A 16,864-nucleotide genomic window follows, 5' to 3' on the forward strand; every position below is an offset into this window, starting at 1 on the left:
TAAGACAACCTGTACTTAACTTCGGGCACCCGGCTTAGGTCAGAGAAACAGTGGCCGCTGTTCGATTCTGGATCTATCGGGTACGAAGGAGTAACTGCTGCTCAGCTAGGCTCATCCGTCTGGTAGCGAGCGTTGAACTTGGACTTGCTTCTGGTGTTGCTGCAATTGGAGATGACCGTGACCTGGGTACCAGGTCCAAGAGAGGACAAACATGTGGCGAACTCTTCTTCTTATACTTGGGGGTTTTTGCGCTCTTTTGGGCGGTCCTTCAGTTTGGGCCCCACTAATTGGGTGATCCCTGATCACTCTGTTCGATTCCTAACCAATAAGTGGGTGGGGATATGGATGGCTGGGCGTGTCCCAAGCAGTCACTGACCCCGTTGTTTACGCTTCCCTTGCACAGGGAGTGGCGCCGAAATGTCTGGGACTGTACCGGTCGCTCGAGTACCAGTCCTTTGTTTTGGTGAAGATGGGCCATCAAAGGATAATCGGCCCCATCAAAATGCTAATTGGTTGGAGTTTCGATACCGTCTGGACTTCTTGCTTGCAAATATGCATTTCGGGCTCTGAGACTGCCCGAGTCTTGGCTTGTCCATTTTACCCGCTCGGCTTTGCAAGTTTATCTGTACCTAGTTGTAAGTGGCCATCCCAGATGGCTACAGGAGGCAGGTCTTTTCAAACGTTAGAAGGGTATTGAACGTCGTTGTGGCACCGGCAGAGGGGAAGGAAACAGAGGTGGTTGTGGCATTGAACGCTGAGAAGGCGTTTGACCGGGTAGAATGGGGATACTTGATGGCAGTTCTGGAGCGGTTTGGGATTGGACCAAGATTTGTGAACTGGGTAAAGCTACTATACAAGGAGCCGAGGGCGAGTGTCCGCACAAACAACATCAGCTCGAGATACTTTTCTCTCCACCGTGGGACTAGGCAGGGATGTCCTACCGTCCCCCCTGCTGTTTGCACTCACGATTGAGCCGTTGGCCATTGCATTAAGAAGTTTGGGGGTATGGAAAGGAATAGTGCGGGGGTGGTGGGGGAATAGAGCATAGGGTGCCCTTATATGCCGAGTGTGTCGCGTGTTTGGGTTTTTCTCGGGGTACAAACTAAATCTAGCCAAGAGTGAGTATTTTGTGGTGTATTGGCCGGGGGTGGGGGCAGGGGTGGGGGGCTGCCATTCCATAGGGCAGGGACTCATTTTAGGTACCTGGGGGTGCAGGTTGCCTGGGGGGTGGGCGGGGCTCCGCAGGTGCAACATTTCTAGTTTGGTGGGGAGAGTGAAAGCTGATCTGGCAAGGTGGGATGGTCTCCCTCTGTCACTGGCAGGATGGGTACAGGCGGTTAAAATGAATGTGTTGCCGTGATTTCTGTTTATTTTTCAATGCCTACCGATTTTCCTGCCAAAGGCTTTTTTCAGAGATTGAGGGAAGGATTACTTTGTTCATATGGGGAGGGAAGGTGGCCAGAGTTAGAAAGGTGCTGCTACAGAGGGGAAGCCAGGCAGGGGGTTTGGGTCTTCCGAACCTGATGTATTACTACTGGGTGGCGAATGTGGAGAAGGCGCGGAGCTGGGTCAGAGGGGTTGATTCCCAGTGGGTCAGAATGGAGGAGAGTTTGTGCAGGGGGTCGGGATTGAAAGCACTAGCAACAGTGCCGCTCCCGATGGCCCGGGGAAATACTCAGGGAGTCCGGTAATAATAGCTTAATTGAGAATTTGGAGGCAGTTTCGCCAACACTTCGGGTTGGGGGCAGGGTCAAGGGAAATGCCGATTCGGGGGAACCACAGATTTGAGCCAGGGAGGTGGGATGGAAATTTTCAGAAATGGGAGGAGAAGGAGATTAAGACACTAAAAGATTTGTTTCTTAGGGATCGGTTTGCAGGATTGAAGAAGCTGGAAGTGAAGTATGGGCTGGAACAGGGGGAAATGTTTAGATACATGAAGGTTCAAAATTTTGCCAGAAAGGAGATACAGAGCTTCCCGGGGGAGCTGGCCTCCACCATTGCTGGAGGAGGTGCTGACGACAGGGGGACTGGAGAAGGGGGTAGTGTCAGCGGTTTACGGAGCTATTTTGGAAGAGCCACTGGAAGGGATCAAGGCAAAGTGGGAGGCAGAGTTGGGAGAGGGTATGGAGGAGGGATTCTGGTGTGAGGTGCTCCGGAGAGTGAATGCCTCCACCTCGTGCGTGAGGTTGGGGCTGATACAGCTGAAGGTGATATACAGAGCACACCTCACGAGGACGAGACGATTCTTTGAAGGAGTAGAAGATGTGTGGGAACGTTGCGGGGGGGGGGGGGGGGGGGGGGGGGGGGGGGGGGGCTAACCACGTTCGTATGTTTTGGTCCTGTCCAAAGCTAGAGGATTACTGGAAGGAGGTTTTTAGGGTAATTTCTAAAGTGGCGCACGTTGAACTGGACCCGGGCCCCCGGGAGGCCATATTCAGGGTGTCGGACCAGCCGGGGTTGGAAACAGGTGCGGAGGCAGATGTTGTGGCCTTCGCCTCGTTGATTGCCCGAAGGCGGATCCCGATAGGTTGGAGAGCAACCTCTCCACCCTGTACCCTGGCGTGGCGGGGGGACCTGTTGGAATTCTTGACTCTTGAGAAGGTTAATTTTGAACTGAGGGGAAGGATGGAGGGGTCCTACAATTCATGGGCATTATTCATTGTGCATTTTCAAGAACTGGATAACATCGAATATTAGTTGGGGCGCGTGGGTCGGAGGGTTGGGGGGAGGGGGGCTGTGTGTGTTAATGGCAACTATTGGTGATCCCTAATTCCTTTTTGTCATTTGTTTGTGTGAACATGCGGGCTAATATTTGGGGTTTGGTGGGAGGATGGGATCGTTGTTATTGATATGGGGATTGACATATTTGTTACTGATTATTATTTATTGTTGGTGGGTGTAAATTTGGGAGAAAATGTGAAAAAGGAGAATAAAAAATAATAATTTTTTAAAAATTAAATTCAAGCTGGAGTGCAGACTCAGAAAACAAGAGGAACGGGAGACAAGGTGAAAGCCCTGGGAGGTGTGTAGTCATTGAGATAGTTTGAGTTGGAGAGGCTTGGAGGGAATTCAGAGGCTTCATGCTAACTGTACAACGTAAAGGGGGTGCAGGAGGACAGATCTGAGGTGCTTTGTGCACAAATCTTTGAAGGTGACTGGACAGGTTCATGAAGCATATGTATCCTGGAATAAAGTATAAAATCAGGATGTCGAGGCTAATCTATATAGATTGTGAGTTTGAACCCAAGCTGGGGCAGTGGCTAAATTTCTGGGCACCACTTTAGGAAGCACATGAGACTTTGGTGAGGGTAAGAATGAGATTTACTCGAATGGCTCGAGGGATAAGGGATTAGTTATGTCAACAGACTCGAGTAGCAGGGTTTGTTCTCCTTAGGAGAGAATTATGAGATTTTATAAGAATGCTCAAAATTGAGGGATTTTGATAAAATAAAGAGAAATCAGCATGGGCGGCACAGTGCTTAGCAGTGCAGCCTCACAGCAGCAGGGACCCGGGTTCAGTTCCAGCTTTGGGTGACCGTCTGGGTGGAGTTTGCACATTCTCCCCATGTCTGCATGGGTTTCCTCCGGGTGCTCTGGTTTCCTCCCGCAGTCCAAAGATGTGCAGGTTAGGTGGATTGACCATGTTAAATTGCCCCTTAGTGTCAAAAGATGTGCAGGTGGTGGAGTTGCAGGGATCAGGCAGGGGAGTGGACATGTGCAGTGTGCTCGTTCGGAGGATCGGTGCAGACTTGAGGGGCCGAATGGCTTCCTTCTGTACTGTCGGCATTCTGTTTTAAGAGTCTGTAACCAGATGACACCAGTTGAAAGAGCGGCATCACAGGAAGACCAGCGGAGCTTGGGAAATAAAAAGAGCACGAGAAAGAGAGAGACTGAGCGTAGAGCCAGGAGGATAAAAGAGTACAAGAAAGAGCGAGACTGAGAGCGAAGTGCTAGTTTGGAGCTCCTGAGGTGACATCAGGATACAAGCATGATGCTGGACAACTGGAAGCAGCTGATTGGGCAAGTACAATCTGCTAAGTATTTACTACTATTATCACCTCAGGGGAAATCTGCAACAGTTGGCTCTGTTGCACAGGGGAGGAGTAAAAAGTGTGAGGATGCAATAGTAAGGGGAATAGATAGGTCTTTCTGTGACTGGAAACAAGACTCCATGATGGTATGTTGCCTCCCTGGTGCTAGGGTCAAGGATATTTCAGAGCATTCTGGTGGTCGTGGTACACATCGGTACAAATTACATTGGTTAAAAAATGATGAGGTCCTAAAGTAGAACATAGGGAGTTAGGAAGTTGAAAAGTAGGACCTTAAAGGAAGTGATCGCAGGATTACAACCAGTGTCACATGCTAGTCAGAGCAGAAATCGCAGGATATATTAGATGAATACATGGCTGAAGATATGGTGCGAGGGGGAGTGTTTCAGACATTGGGACTGGTTCTGGGGGACGTGGAATCAGTATAAACTGGACGGGTTACAGCTGTGCAGGACCAGGACTGATGCCCTCAGGGGAGTATTGGCTAGAGTGGTTGGAGAAGGTTTAAACTACATTTTTTTTAAAGTATATATTTTTATTACGTTTTTCACTTTATACAATACAAAATAAGAGTAAGCACAGTTACATACATAAACCCCCCTTCCCTTCTCCCCCTTAACATCTAACGATGATCACATCCTTGAAATAAACAATAAAAGGCTGCCATCTCCGATAGAACCCCCTTGATTGCTCCCCTCACAATGCACTTGACTTTCTCAAGGTTAGGAACTCCATCAGGCCACCCAGAGGCACTGGGTTGGAGATGACTACCTCCACCCCAGCAGTATTCGTCTCCGGGCAATCAGCGACACAAAGGCCAGGACATAGTCGCGCCTCCGCCCATCTGCAGTCCCAGCGAGTCCGACACTCCAAATATAGCGACTAAAGGAAAGGACTCCAGCTCAATCTTCAGAATCACCAAAATGGTGCTAAAGGAGACCCAAACCAATGAGATTGGGACAAGACCAGAACTTGTGCATGTGGTTAGCCAGATCTCTTGAACAGCACTCACACCTGTGCTCCACCCCTGCAAAGAATCACATCCTTCTGGATGGACTTGGTCAGCTGCGCCCTAACTACCATAAACCAAGCCTCGCTCACGAGGACATGTATTCATCTAATACATCCTGCGATTTCTGCTCTGACTAGCATGTGGCACTGGTTGTAACCCTGCGATCACTTCCTGTAAGGTCCTACTTTTCAACTGCGAAGGGCCTCACTCCACACCTCGTCATCTAACATGGGCTCCAACTCCTTTGCCCACCTAGCCTTAACCCCTCCACTATCTGGTAGGTAGTGCCAAGTCCACTGACAAAATCCGTCCATAAATACCAGAAGTGCTCCCCTCCTCGGACTCCGAGGACGAAAGGACCCTCTCCATTAGAGATGCTGGTGCCGCCACGGTGAATGTCGGGAAAATCTGTTTTGCAAAGTTGCGAACTTGAAGATATCTAAATGAGTCTGAACCCGAGAGCCCAAACAATTCCGTCAATTCCTCTGGACTGACAAACTGCTCACTCTTTTCTGCCCCTTCTCTTCCTACCCCCCAAACATGACAACTTATGTTTCAGGCTCGAACAAATGGTTAGCACAGATGGGAGCCAGCTTCAACACAAAACCCAATTTAAAATGTTGTTGAAATTGTCTCCATAATTTCAAATCGGAAGCAACCACTGGATTTGATGAATAATCTGCCGATGAGGACGGGAGCAGGGAGTCATTAATGTACCCAGACCAGACCTCGATTCTATCTCCACCCAGATCACTACACCAACCCAACACCTTCTCTGCATTAGCTGCCTAGTAATAAACTAATCAGGTTCGGCAATGCCAGGCCCCCCAACTGTCTATCTCTTTGAAGGACTACCCTACAAATCCTCAAGTTCTTGCCCACCCATATAAAATCTTCACATCAACTTCTCGACCATCCCAAAAAAGATTTAGCAAGGAAAACAGACAGACACTGGAACAAAAATATTCATCTTGATCAACTGGACCCTGCCCACCAAGGACAGGGGAAGGTTATCGCACCTTTGCAGGTTGGTCTTGGCACTACCTACCAGACTAGTGTACTTCAGTTTACAAAGCTGCGTCCAATCCCGAGCCACTTGGACCATCAGATATCTAAAGCTGGAACCAGCCATGCAAAATAGCACCCCTAGATTGGCTCCCCACTCCCCCCGGAGGGGTGGGGGGGGGTGGGGGGGGGGGGGGGGAATGAATTAATTGCGCAAATAGATGTATACAGATATGATCGTCAGGGTTGCGGAGACATGACTGCAGGGTGACCAAGGTGGATATTGAAGATCCAGGGATGTTCAGTGTTTTAAGGACAGACAAAAAAGAAACAAGGTGGGATGGCATTGCTGGTTAAAGAGAAAATTAAGCAATTGTGGGGAAGGATATTAGCTCTGATGATGTGGAATCTGTATGGGTAGAGGTGAGAAACACCAATGGGACAAAAACCTGATATTGTATAGGCCCCAAACGGTAGTGATGATATTGGGAATGGCATTAAAAAATAAATTAGAGACGCATGCTACAAAGGAATAACTTATGATAATGGGTGATTTTAATCTGCGTATAGATTAGGCAAACCAAATTAGTAACAATGCCGTAGAGGAGGAATTCTTGGAGTGTATATGGGATGGTTTTCTGGACCAATATGCAGCAGCACAATGATTAGCACTGCTGCCTCAGTGTCAGGGACCCGGGTTTGATCCCATCTGTGTGGAGTTTGCACATTTTCCCTGTGTCTGCATAGATTTCCTCCGGGTGCTCCAGCTTCGTCCCACAGTCCAAAGATGTGCAGGTTAGGTGGATTGGTCAAGCTAAATTGCCCCCAAGTGTCAAAAGGTTACGTGGGGTTACGGGGAGTGGGCGGGGCAGTGGGACTGGCTGGGATGCTCTTTCGGAGGGTCGGTGCAGGTTCGATGCGCTGAATGGCCGCCTTCTGCACTGTAGGCATAGTATGAGTCTATGAATATGTTGAGGAACCAACTAGAAAACAGGTCATCCTAAACTGGGTATTGTGTTAGGAGAAAGGAATAATTGGCAATCTAATTGTATGAGGCTCCTTAAGGATGAGTGGGCATAATTTGATAAAATTCTTCATCAAGATGGAGTGTGACGTAGTTGATTCTGAGACTAGTGTCCGAACCTAAATCATGGAAACTACAACGGAATGAGCTGCGAGTTGGCTATAGTGGATTTGGAAACGTTACTTAAAAGGCTGACAGTGGATAAGCAATGGCAAACATTTAAAGTGCACGCTGGGTGAACTGCAACAATTGTTCATCCCTGTCTGGCACAAAAGTAAAACGGGAAAGGTGGCCAAACCATGGCTTACAAGGAGCAATAGAAATAGTATTAGATCCAAGGAAGAAGTATACAAATTGGCCAGAAAGAACAGCAGATCTGAGGATTGCGGGCAGTTTAGAATTCAGCAAAGGGGTTGATGAAGAAGGGGGAAATAGAGTACGAGAGTAAACTTGCGGGCAACTGAAAAACTGACTAAAACTTTAAGTATGTGACGAGAGAAAGATTGGTGAAGACAAATGTAGGTCCCTCACAGTCAGAAACAGGGGAATTTATAATGGGGAACAAAGCAATACTGACCAACTAAATACATACTTTGGTTATGTCTTCACAAAGGAGGACACAAATAACATGCCAGAAGTCTTGGTAAATATTGGGTTTCATGAGAGAGGAACTGAAGGAAATCAGTATTCATAGGAAAATAATGTTGGAGAAATTGATGGGACTGAAAGCCGATAAATCCTCAGGGTTGATAATCTACATCCCAAAGTATTTAAGGAAGTGGCGCTAAAAATAGTGAATGTATTGGTGGTCATCTTCCAAGATTCTGAAAACTCTGGAACAGTTCCTACAGATTGGAGGGTAGGTAATGTAACCCCATTAATTAAAAAGGGGGGTAGAGAGAAAGCAGGGAATTATAGACCAGTCAGCCTGACGTCAGTGGTGAGGAAAATGCTACCATCCATTATAAAAGATTTAATAGCAGAGCACTTGGAAAACAGTGGCAGGATCGGATAGAGTCAGCCTGGAAATCATGCTCAACAAATCTACTGGAATTCTTCGAGAATGTAACTGGTACAGTTGACAAGGAGGAGCCAGTGGATATGGTTTATTTGGACTTACAGAAGACTTACGACAAAGTCCCACATTATAGATTAGCGTGTAAAATTAAAGCACATGGAATTGGGGTAATGTATTGTGATGGATAGAAAACTGGTTAGCAGACAGGAAAGAAAGATTAGGAATAAATGTGTTTTTTTTAGAAATAGCAGGCAGTAAAAAGTAGGGATCAGTGCGAGGACCCTAGCTAGTCACAATATATAGGAATGATTTAGATGAGGGAAACAAATGTATAGATCCAAATTTTCAGTTGGCACAAAATTGGGTGGGAGGGTGAGCTGGGAGGAGGATGCAGAGGTGTTTCAGCGGGATTTGGACAAGTTGAGTGATTGGGCAAATGCATGGCAGTATAATGTGGATAAATGTGAGGTTATCCACTTTGGTAGCAAAAGCAAGATAGATTGAGAGAGGGGAATGTGCAACGAGACCTGGATGTCCTTGGACATCAGTCGCTGAAAGTAAGAATGCAGCCATAGAAGGCAGTAAAGGCAGCAAATGGTATGTTGGCCTTCATAGCAAGAGGATTAGAGTACATCAGAGATGTCTTGCTGCAATTATTCAGGACCTTGGTGAGACCACACGTGGAAAGTGTGTGCAGTTTTGATCTCCTTATCGGAGGAAGGATGTCCTTGCTATAGAGAGAGTGCAACGAAGGTGTACCAGAATTATCACTGAGATGGCAAGACTGACACACGAGGAGAGATTGTGTCGGGTTAGGATTATATTCACTAAAGTTTAGAGGAAGGGGTGGGGGGGCGGAGAGAAGATCTCATAGAAACCTATAAAATTCTGACAGGATAGATTCTGGAAGATTGTCCCGGATGGCGGGAAGTCCAGAACCAGGGGTTACAGTCGAAGGATATGGGGTAAACCATTCGGAAGGAGAAGAGAATAAATTTCTTCAGAGATTGGTGAGCCTGTGGAATTCACTACCATAGAGAGCAGTTGGGTCCAAAGCAGTGTATGTTTTTAATAAAGAATTAGATATAGCTCTTAAGGGATCAAATGATATGGGGAGAAAGCGGGAACAGATTACTGAGTTGGATGATCAGTCATGATCATAATCAATGGTGGAGCAGATTCGAAGGGTCGAATGGCCTACGCCTGCTCCCGTTTTCTATGCTTCTATGTAAATCTAAAATAATTGACAGAAGACCCACAAAGGAAACATGAAGAATCATTTTAAAAATATAAATGCAGTAGGCTGCTCTTGTCTGGAATGCACTGCCTCCAGGGTGGTCAAAGAAGATTCAACAGCAACTTACTAAAGAGAATCTGCTAAAAGGAAAAGCTTGGAGGCGATGGGGGAAGTGCAGGGGAGTGGGACTCTGAGTAGCCGGCACAGGTAAATGGGCCGAATGGCCTCCTTTCACGCTATATGATTCTATGAAAAAGCAAAGACTTGGCACAGATCATCAACTTCATAATCTAGTTCAAGAACATCACCCATTAAAATAAACATGAATTTGTTGAGCTCGGTTCAGAATCACTAATTTTTACAATCCACTGTGTCGACAGTCTTCATTCATGATCAGAGATTTCTCAATCTACATTAGGCATCAGGTGAAGAAAGGATTTTAAAGAGAACACATAGGAGTATGAACCTGGAGTTTTCCCAACAAAAAGCAAATCAAATGTGGAGTTTGTGCATACATTTTTTCCTCAAATTGATAAATTAAGCTCAAATCTAAAACCAATGGTTAAGAATGAAATTTGGCGGACTTGGAATTCAGACAATTTCATTTAGTTTACACAACAGACATTGGATAATTATTTTTACAACCTAAACCTGAATTATGTGGGTTAAAATTGTTCCACTTCTATTAATAACAAAAGCTACTAAACTATTTAAAATAAATGGGCCAAAATTAATTAAAATAGGCATTAACGTGTATATGACAAATTAAGTAAAAACAAAAAAAAACATTTGTGAATGTCGGAGGAGGAAATATCAAGCAAGTCATATTCATTCAATTATATCCTGCAAAGTCAGCTGTTCACCTCCCACATTGGTTTGATGCCATCCTTGAACAGGTGAAAGTCACTGTGTCCTGTGAGGTCACCAGGTCGAACTAAATGGCTATAAAACCTCCAGAACTGTTCAACCTGAAAAGAAAAGGAAAATATGTGTTGTGTAGTCCTAGCAGAGTTGCACTAAATAACTAGAATACCCTGAATGTTTAAAAGTATTGCTGATTAATTCCAGCATTGTATAGGGCACAAAGAATCACAAATTTTAGATATTATTCAATTCAGTTCCAACACTGCGTTGGGAGATCTGGCTAAGATCCTAAATTGAAATTATGATCTCTCTTTAGGTCAGTGAAAGGCAGCCTAGACTAGTTAGTGGGCCACATGAGTGGCTCTCTTTCACCTTAGTGGGCTGCAAGATTGAAATCGGGCTTGTCGGGCCTGTTCACTCACCATGACCCCATGAATACATTGAATACACGCCGAATATTTCATAAATGAGTTATAGAGGGAGGCAGGCGGTGGCATAGTGGTATTGTCACTGGATTAGTAATCCAGCGACCCAGGGAAATGCTCAGACGACCTGGGTTCGAATCCCACCATGGCAGATGGTGAAATTTGAATTCAATAAAAATTTGGAATTAAACATCTAATGATGACCATGAAAACTATTGTCAATTGTCGTAAAAACCCATCTGGGTCACTAATGTCCTTTAGAGAAGGAAATCTGTCGTCCTTACCTAGTCTGGCCTACATGTGACTCCCAACCCACACAGCGATGCCCCCCCACCCCACTGAAATGGCACAGGAACCATAGTGACCAACGTAGTTCAAGGGCAGTTAGGGATGGGTAACAAATGCTGGCCTAGCCAGTGACAAAGAAAATGAATAAAAAAATAATTGAGTTATAGAAAATGCTTAATCATTGATAAATGAATAGAACTTCAAATAGTAAAACCAAAAGAAACATAGACTCTTTGACCTGATGCAGAGGGAGGACACAGATCTCAGTCATTGTGTCCAAGTAGCACGTATTTCACTTGCCCTTGCTTTACGTGTGAATCAGTTTAGTGATACCGGTAGGAAAAAAGCTCCACCACGGAAACCAGTGGAATGTGGCTTGGCAATGATCAATAAAATGTCGTGGACTGCACTCAGAACCCTGATGGGTCCCACGTGACCCCCTGGGCCGCAGGTTGCCCACCATTCCTTTAGTTAGTTATTGGTGGCTTATAAGGACATCGTACAATCCTGGATAAACTGATGATGAGATACTTGCATATGACAATGATAAGATAATTGAGGCTAAGAGGCAAAGAATTAATATTTCAGGTTGATGATCTTTCATCAGAACTGATTAACTGTTCTCGGTTTCATTTTCTACAGATGCTGCCTGATTTGCTAAGTCTTTCCAGCACGTTTTGTTTTCAGTTTAGATTTCTAGTATATATGCAGATTTTGCTTTTGTATGACAGGATTGCTGCAATTCAGTAAGCCAAAATCTCCTCAGCATAAATACTTTCAATAATATAACACTGAATGTCAGTGAGCAACAAACTGGATAACTGGTAGCTAGTGATTAAATATTCACATGGATTCTTTCATTCAGGGCCGAGCTAAATCACACATGACAGCAAACCAATCTTATTCTGTCAGCTAAACACATTTTTGGGTCAATTGCAGATGATCAGTGGAACTGATAGTGATGACTGTTCAGATATAATTGCGCCAGTGATATGGAGCACCCAACAATCAATGCCATCATGACTGCCAATAAATAAAGTATTAAATGAAAAGATCCACATTTGAGTTCACCATATTGGTTCCAAGCTGTAAAACTTTACTCTACAATTCAAATAATGGTTATTAACCATTTTTATAATCATGTGCTCTCAATTCTTCTGTGAAATTACTACCTTGTATAAGCTTTCAGGTTACCTATTACACTCAAATAGCATAATTGTATTATTTCTCTATTAATAATGAAATAGTAGTGCTTTTGAATATAACAATAATGTATATTTTGGGGCAGTTTGAATGGTTTGGTAATTGCCAGACTGGAGTGCACCTAGGAAACTTCCTGGAACAGAAATGGAATGCCAATTTCGCAGCATAGAAGTTGGCTGCCCGACCTGTCCTAGAAGGCAGAGGAAGAGAGAATGAGGGCCAAATAATAGAAAACTCAACCATTAGATGGATTAAATAAATAATACTTGTTTTTAACAAAGTATAATATCAAGCTAATAATTCCAATTACAAAAATGCCAACAGCTACCATCAACACTGGTTTCAGTGCCTTAAAATGCAAGAATCACAAAATGCAAACAATCACCACAATTTATACTGGGAGGAAAAGGTGCTGACTGATTGACAAGTTGACTCTGATTGGTCCAGGTGTTGCCACAGAGAAAGTGATGAGGTACTCTAAACTCCAGCTAATTTGAAAAAGATGCAAAAAGGCCTGAACATATTGCTTTTGCTTGAATACAACAGGTCACTGCCTATGAATATATGTTCCTTTGAGAAAGCATAAATGAGCCACATTACGAGCATCACTGATCATCTTAAAATAGTTATTAGTGTGGCTATTAGCACACTCAGGATTGATCAGCACTGGCTTTGCATTTGGCACAGAAATTCACACATTGTATGATAGGCAGGAAAGAACATATCCTCTGGTTGTTCCTAATAGGCACCAATCTGGTCGGACGTGGTGGTGTCCAAAGACATGGAGAAAGCATTTGATCGGGTGGAGTGGCGGTACTTGTTCAAAGTTTTGGGAAGGTTTGGGCTGAGAGTTGTGGCATGGGTGCGGTTGCTATATGTGGCACCAAGGGCGAGGGTGAGAACGAATGATATGAGCTCATGAAGCTTTGACTTACACAGGGATACGAGGCAGGTGTGCCCGCTGTCGCAGCTGCAGTTTGCGCTGGCCATAGAGCCATTGGTGATGGCTCTCAGGGGGTCGGCAGGGTGGCAGGGGATGATGAAGGGACAGAGGGAGCATTGGGTGTCGCTCTATGCCGATGACCTCTTGCTGTATGTTTCGGATCCGTTGGAGAGTATGGGAAGGAGTATGGGCCTGTTGGAGAGGTTTGGAGGGTTCTCGGGGTACAAGCTGAATGTAGGGAAAAGCGAGGTATTCCCGGTGAATGAGCTGGCACAGCGGGCTAATTTAGGGGGGGGATGCCATTTACGGTAGCGAGGGATAGGTTTAGGTACTTGGGGATTCAGGTAGCGAAGGTTGGATGGGGCTCCATAAGTGGAACTTAACGAAGCTGGTGAAGGAGGCTAGGGAGGATCTTAAGAAGTGGGATACACTGCACTTAACGTTGGCGGGGAGGGTCCAAGTGGTGAAAATGAATATTCTGCCGAGGTTCTTGTTTATCTTTCAGGCTCTCCCGATCTTTATACCAAAGGCCTTTTTTCAGAAAGTGGATACAATCATCTCTGACTCTATATGGGCGGGGAAGGTGACGAGGGTGGGCAGGACCCTGCTACAGAGGCAGCCTCTTGCTTCATTATTTTTGGGCGGCGAATGTGGACAAGGTGACGCGGTGGGAAGGAGAAGGGGTAGAGTGGGTTCGGATGGAGGAGGAATCTTGTAAGGGTGCTAGTTTGAGGGCTATGGTGTCAACAGCATTGCCAATGGCTCCGAGTAGATATTCAGGGAGCCCAGTGGTGCAGTCCACGGTGAAGATATGGAATCAGCTGAGGAGGCATTTTAGGGTGGAAGGGATGTCGGTGCTAACGCCGCTGTGCGAGAATCATGGGTTTGAGCCGGGGGGGGAAGGATAGTGTAGATAGGAGGTGGAGGGAAGTGGGGCTGGTCAAGGTGAGGGATTTGTATTTGGAGGAAGGATTTGCCAGTCTGGAGGAGCTTAGGGAGAGGGTAGAGCTGCCGAGGGGTAGTGAGTTCAGATATCTACAGGTTAGTGACTTTGCACAAAAGGTCTGGAAGGGGTTCGCTAGATTGCCGGGATACACCCTGCTGGAGCGACTGCTGCTTCCGGATGTGGAAGGGGAGGGAAGAATTGGGGATATTTACAAGTGGCTGGGGGAGCAGGGAGGCGAGCGGGTGGTGAAGATCAAGGAGAAATGGGAAGCGGAGTTGGGAATAGAGATCAATTGGGGAGTATGGAGTGAGGTACTGCGAAGGGTAAACGGGACCTCGTCTTGGGCAAGGGTGAGCCTGATACAGTTTAAGGTGATGCACAGGGTGCATATGACTCGGGCGAGAATGAGTCGGTTCTTTCAGGGGGTAGCAGATGCGTCTGAAAGGTGTGGGTGGGGTCCAGCGAATCACGCGCACATGTTTTGGGGTTGCGAAAAATTGGGAAGATTCTGGGCGGGTGTGTTTGCGGTCTTAGCGAGGATAGAGGAGGAGGAAGTGCACCCAGACTCTTTGGTGGCGATATTTGGGGTTTCGGAGAAGCCGGAGCTCATGGAGAGGAGGAAGGCCGATGTCATGGCCTTGGCCTCTCTGATTGCACGGCGACAAATTTTTCTGGAGTGGCAGTCAGCATCGCCATCGGGGGTAGCAGCTTGGTTGGGTGACCTGTATGACTTCCTGCGGCTAGAAAATATAAAGTATGAGTTAAGGGGCTCAGCAGGGGAGTTCGAGAAAAGGTGGGAGATGGTTTGTGACCGGGGAGGGGGGGGTGGAAAGGGAGAAAAATCTGTACAAACTGTATAGCTGATTGTTGGGAAGTATGTTTATTTGCTGTTACCTACTTTGATACAAGTTTGCAATAAAATGCATTTTTTTTTAAAAATAGGCATAGTATAGACTGCACACAACTAGCCTGTGCTTGCAAAATGTCTATTGTTAGAGGTAACTTCATGATTGGACAGGGTTTGCTGATAAATCCTGAGTAGTTTAACAGCTACATTAAAAACCAATTTAAGATAATCAATCAAATTTGTAACATGGCTCATATATGCTCACACCTTTGAATTACCCAGAAGCATGGAGAGCCTATATTTCCCCACACTGCTTTCTCCATGGCAACGCTATCACACGATCTGCCAACCAATATCCTGCAATAAAAATTGCCATTCTTTAAATTTTGGCAACTTTGCACCTGTCCTGATGTGTAAAATGAAAGGTTTCGGCAACATGTCCGTCTTCTCAGCAATATTCAAAATCTGTACTACCAAACAACTAAATGGAACTGGGTTACAATATTTAACAGTGTCGCTTATAAGATAATGAAAATTATATTCAAAGTTAATTATTTATAAGATAATGAAAATTATTTTATGGATTGGCAGTCCATCATGCGGACTCGCCTCCCCTCCATTGATCCTGTCTACACCTCCCACTGCCTTGGGAAAGCCGGCGGAATAATCGAAGACCCCACCCACCTGGGTTCTTCTCTCTTCCAACCTCTTCTGTCGAGCAGAAGATACAAAAGTCTGAGAACATGCATTAACGGATTCAAAAACAGCTTCTTCTCTGCTGTTACCAGACTTCTGAATGACCCTCTTATGGATGAGCTAATCTCTCGATGTATATTCTCTACTGTTGTAGCACTATATTCCGTATGCTTCACCCCGATGTCTATGTCTACTTATTTACATAGGACATACAATAAATGCACAATGTTTTTTTCATGCATGGAACGATCTGCCTGGACTGTACGCAGAGCCATACTTTTCCTCGGTACACGTGACAATAAATCTAAATCAGCCTTCTGTAATTCTATGCAGTAATTCACAACTTTGATAAAATTTCAGGAACAATGTCTTCCGCCGTATTCTTCGACATCAATCCAGCTTCCAATCCATGTAAATGTAAATGTCACCTGTCACAGGTGACCATAGGCTGCTCTCCCCTTTGAGAGTTGACTGGTGGTTATTTAACCTGAGGGTCACCACACCTCAGGCGAGCGGCAAGGCTGAGAAAATGAGGCCTTCATAAGAGACTTAGCGACAAGGAACTGACCCACATTCACTTACATCCCTCTTTCCCTTTTGATCCAATACTAAGGAAAATAATTGTTTATCATTCACAATCAAAGCCAGCCCACAACCCGTCAGGTTTTCATAGGACACAGGACAGGCGGAGTTATCAAACAAGCAAATCAAGCACTGCCATTTAGCCAAATCATGAGGTGCTGATTGTTCACCACCTCACCCATCTACATACTCATTCACTCACTCATCCACTACCCATTCGCTAAAATTCAGACCGGACATTTAAGCTTACCATATGGCAGCTAGTACTGTAAATATCGGGCATGTTCTGTCCTCCCAACTCTACTCCACTCTGATGGACTTCTCAAATGTACTGCACATTTCTGAGGAAGCAGGACTCAGAAGGTACTGGTAGAAATGTGCAGCAGCATCGAGTTTGTGCAATTTTCAAGCAAAGTAGTATTTTGATCATGGCACTACTAGAAAGATCGGACCATGTTTTCTGTCATCAAGGTGGATTTTCAAAGTGCTTACTTTATTGACAAATACTACAGAAATCTAGATAGGATTATCAGCACAGAAGAGATGCAAGTGCAAACAGGTCTTTGACAAGGCTTTTGAGACCTACATTAGAAGGACAAAATGTCTCATTGCTCCTTCCAATTTGACTTGGAACATTCCATTTAAAAGGATAGATGACCTTCATTTAAAATAATAAATAATTAGAAATTACTGGAATCATAAAGGCAAAAGGTGCAGTTTCTTTT

At 45.2% G+C, this 16,864-nt stretch overlaps 1 protein-coding gene across 2 annotated transcripts in view; it reads right to left on the reverse strand.

Annotated features, from left to right (window-relative positions):
* The window catches only part of eif4e2 (eukaryotic translation initiation factor 4E family member 2), a 126,842-nt gene that overhangs the window by 94,948 nt on the left and 15,030 nt on the right, over positions 1 to 16,864 (reverse strand). For both annotated transcript variants that reach the window (XM_072474187.1, XM_072474186.1), the window contains exon 4: positions 10,209 to 10,313. In XM_072474187.1, coding sequence (XP_072330288.1) covers positions 10,209 to 10,313 — 105 coding nt within the window. The remainder of the gene's footprint in view (positions 1 to 10,208; positions 10,314 to 16,864) is intronic.

The sequence above is a fragment of the Scyliorhinus torazame genome, chromosome 14, assembly GCF_047496885.1.
Source record: "Scyliorhinus torazame isolate Kashiwa2021f chromosome 14, sScyTor2.1, whole genome shotgun sequence".
NCBI lineage: Eukaryota > Metazoa > Chordata > Chondrichthyes > Carcharhiniformes > Scyliorhinidae > Scyliorhinus > Scyliorhinus torazame.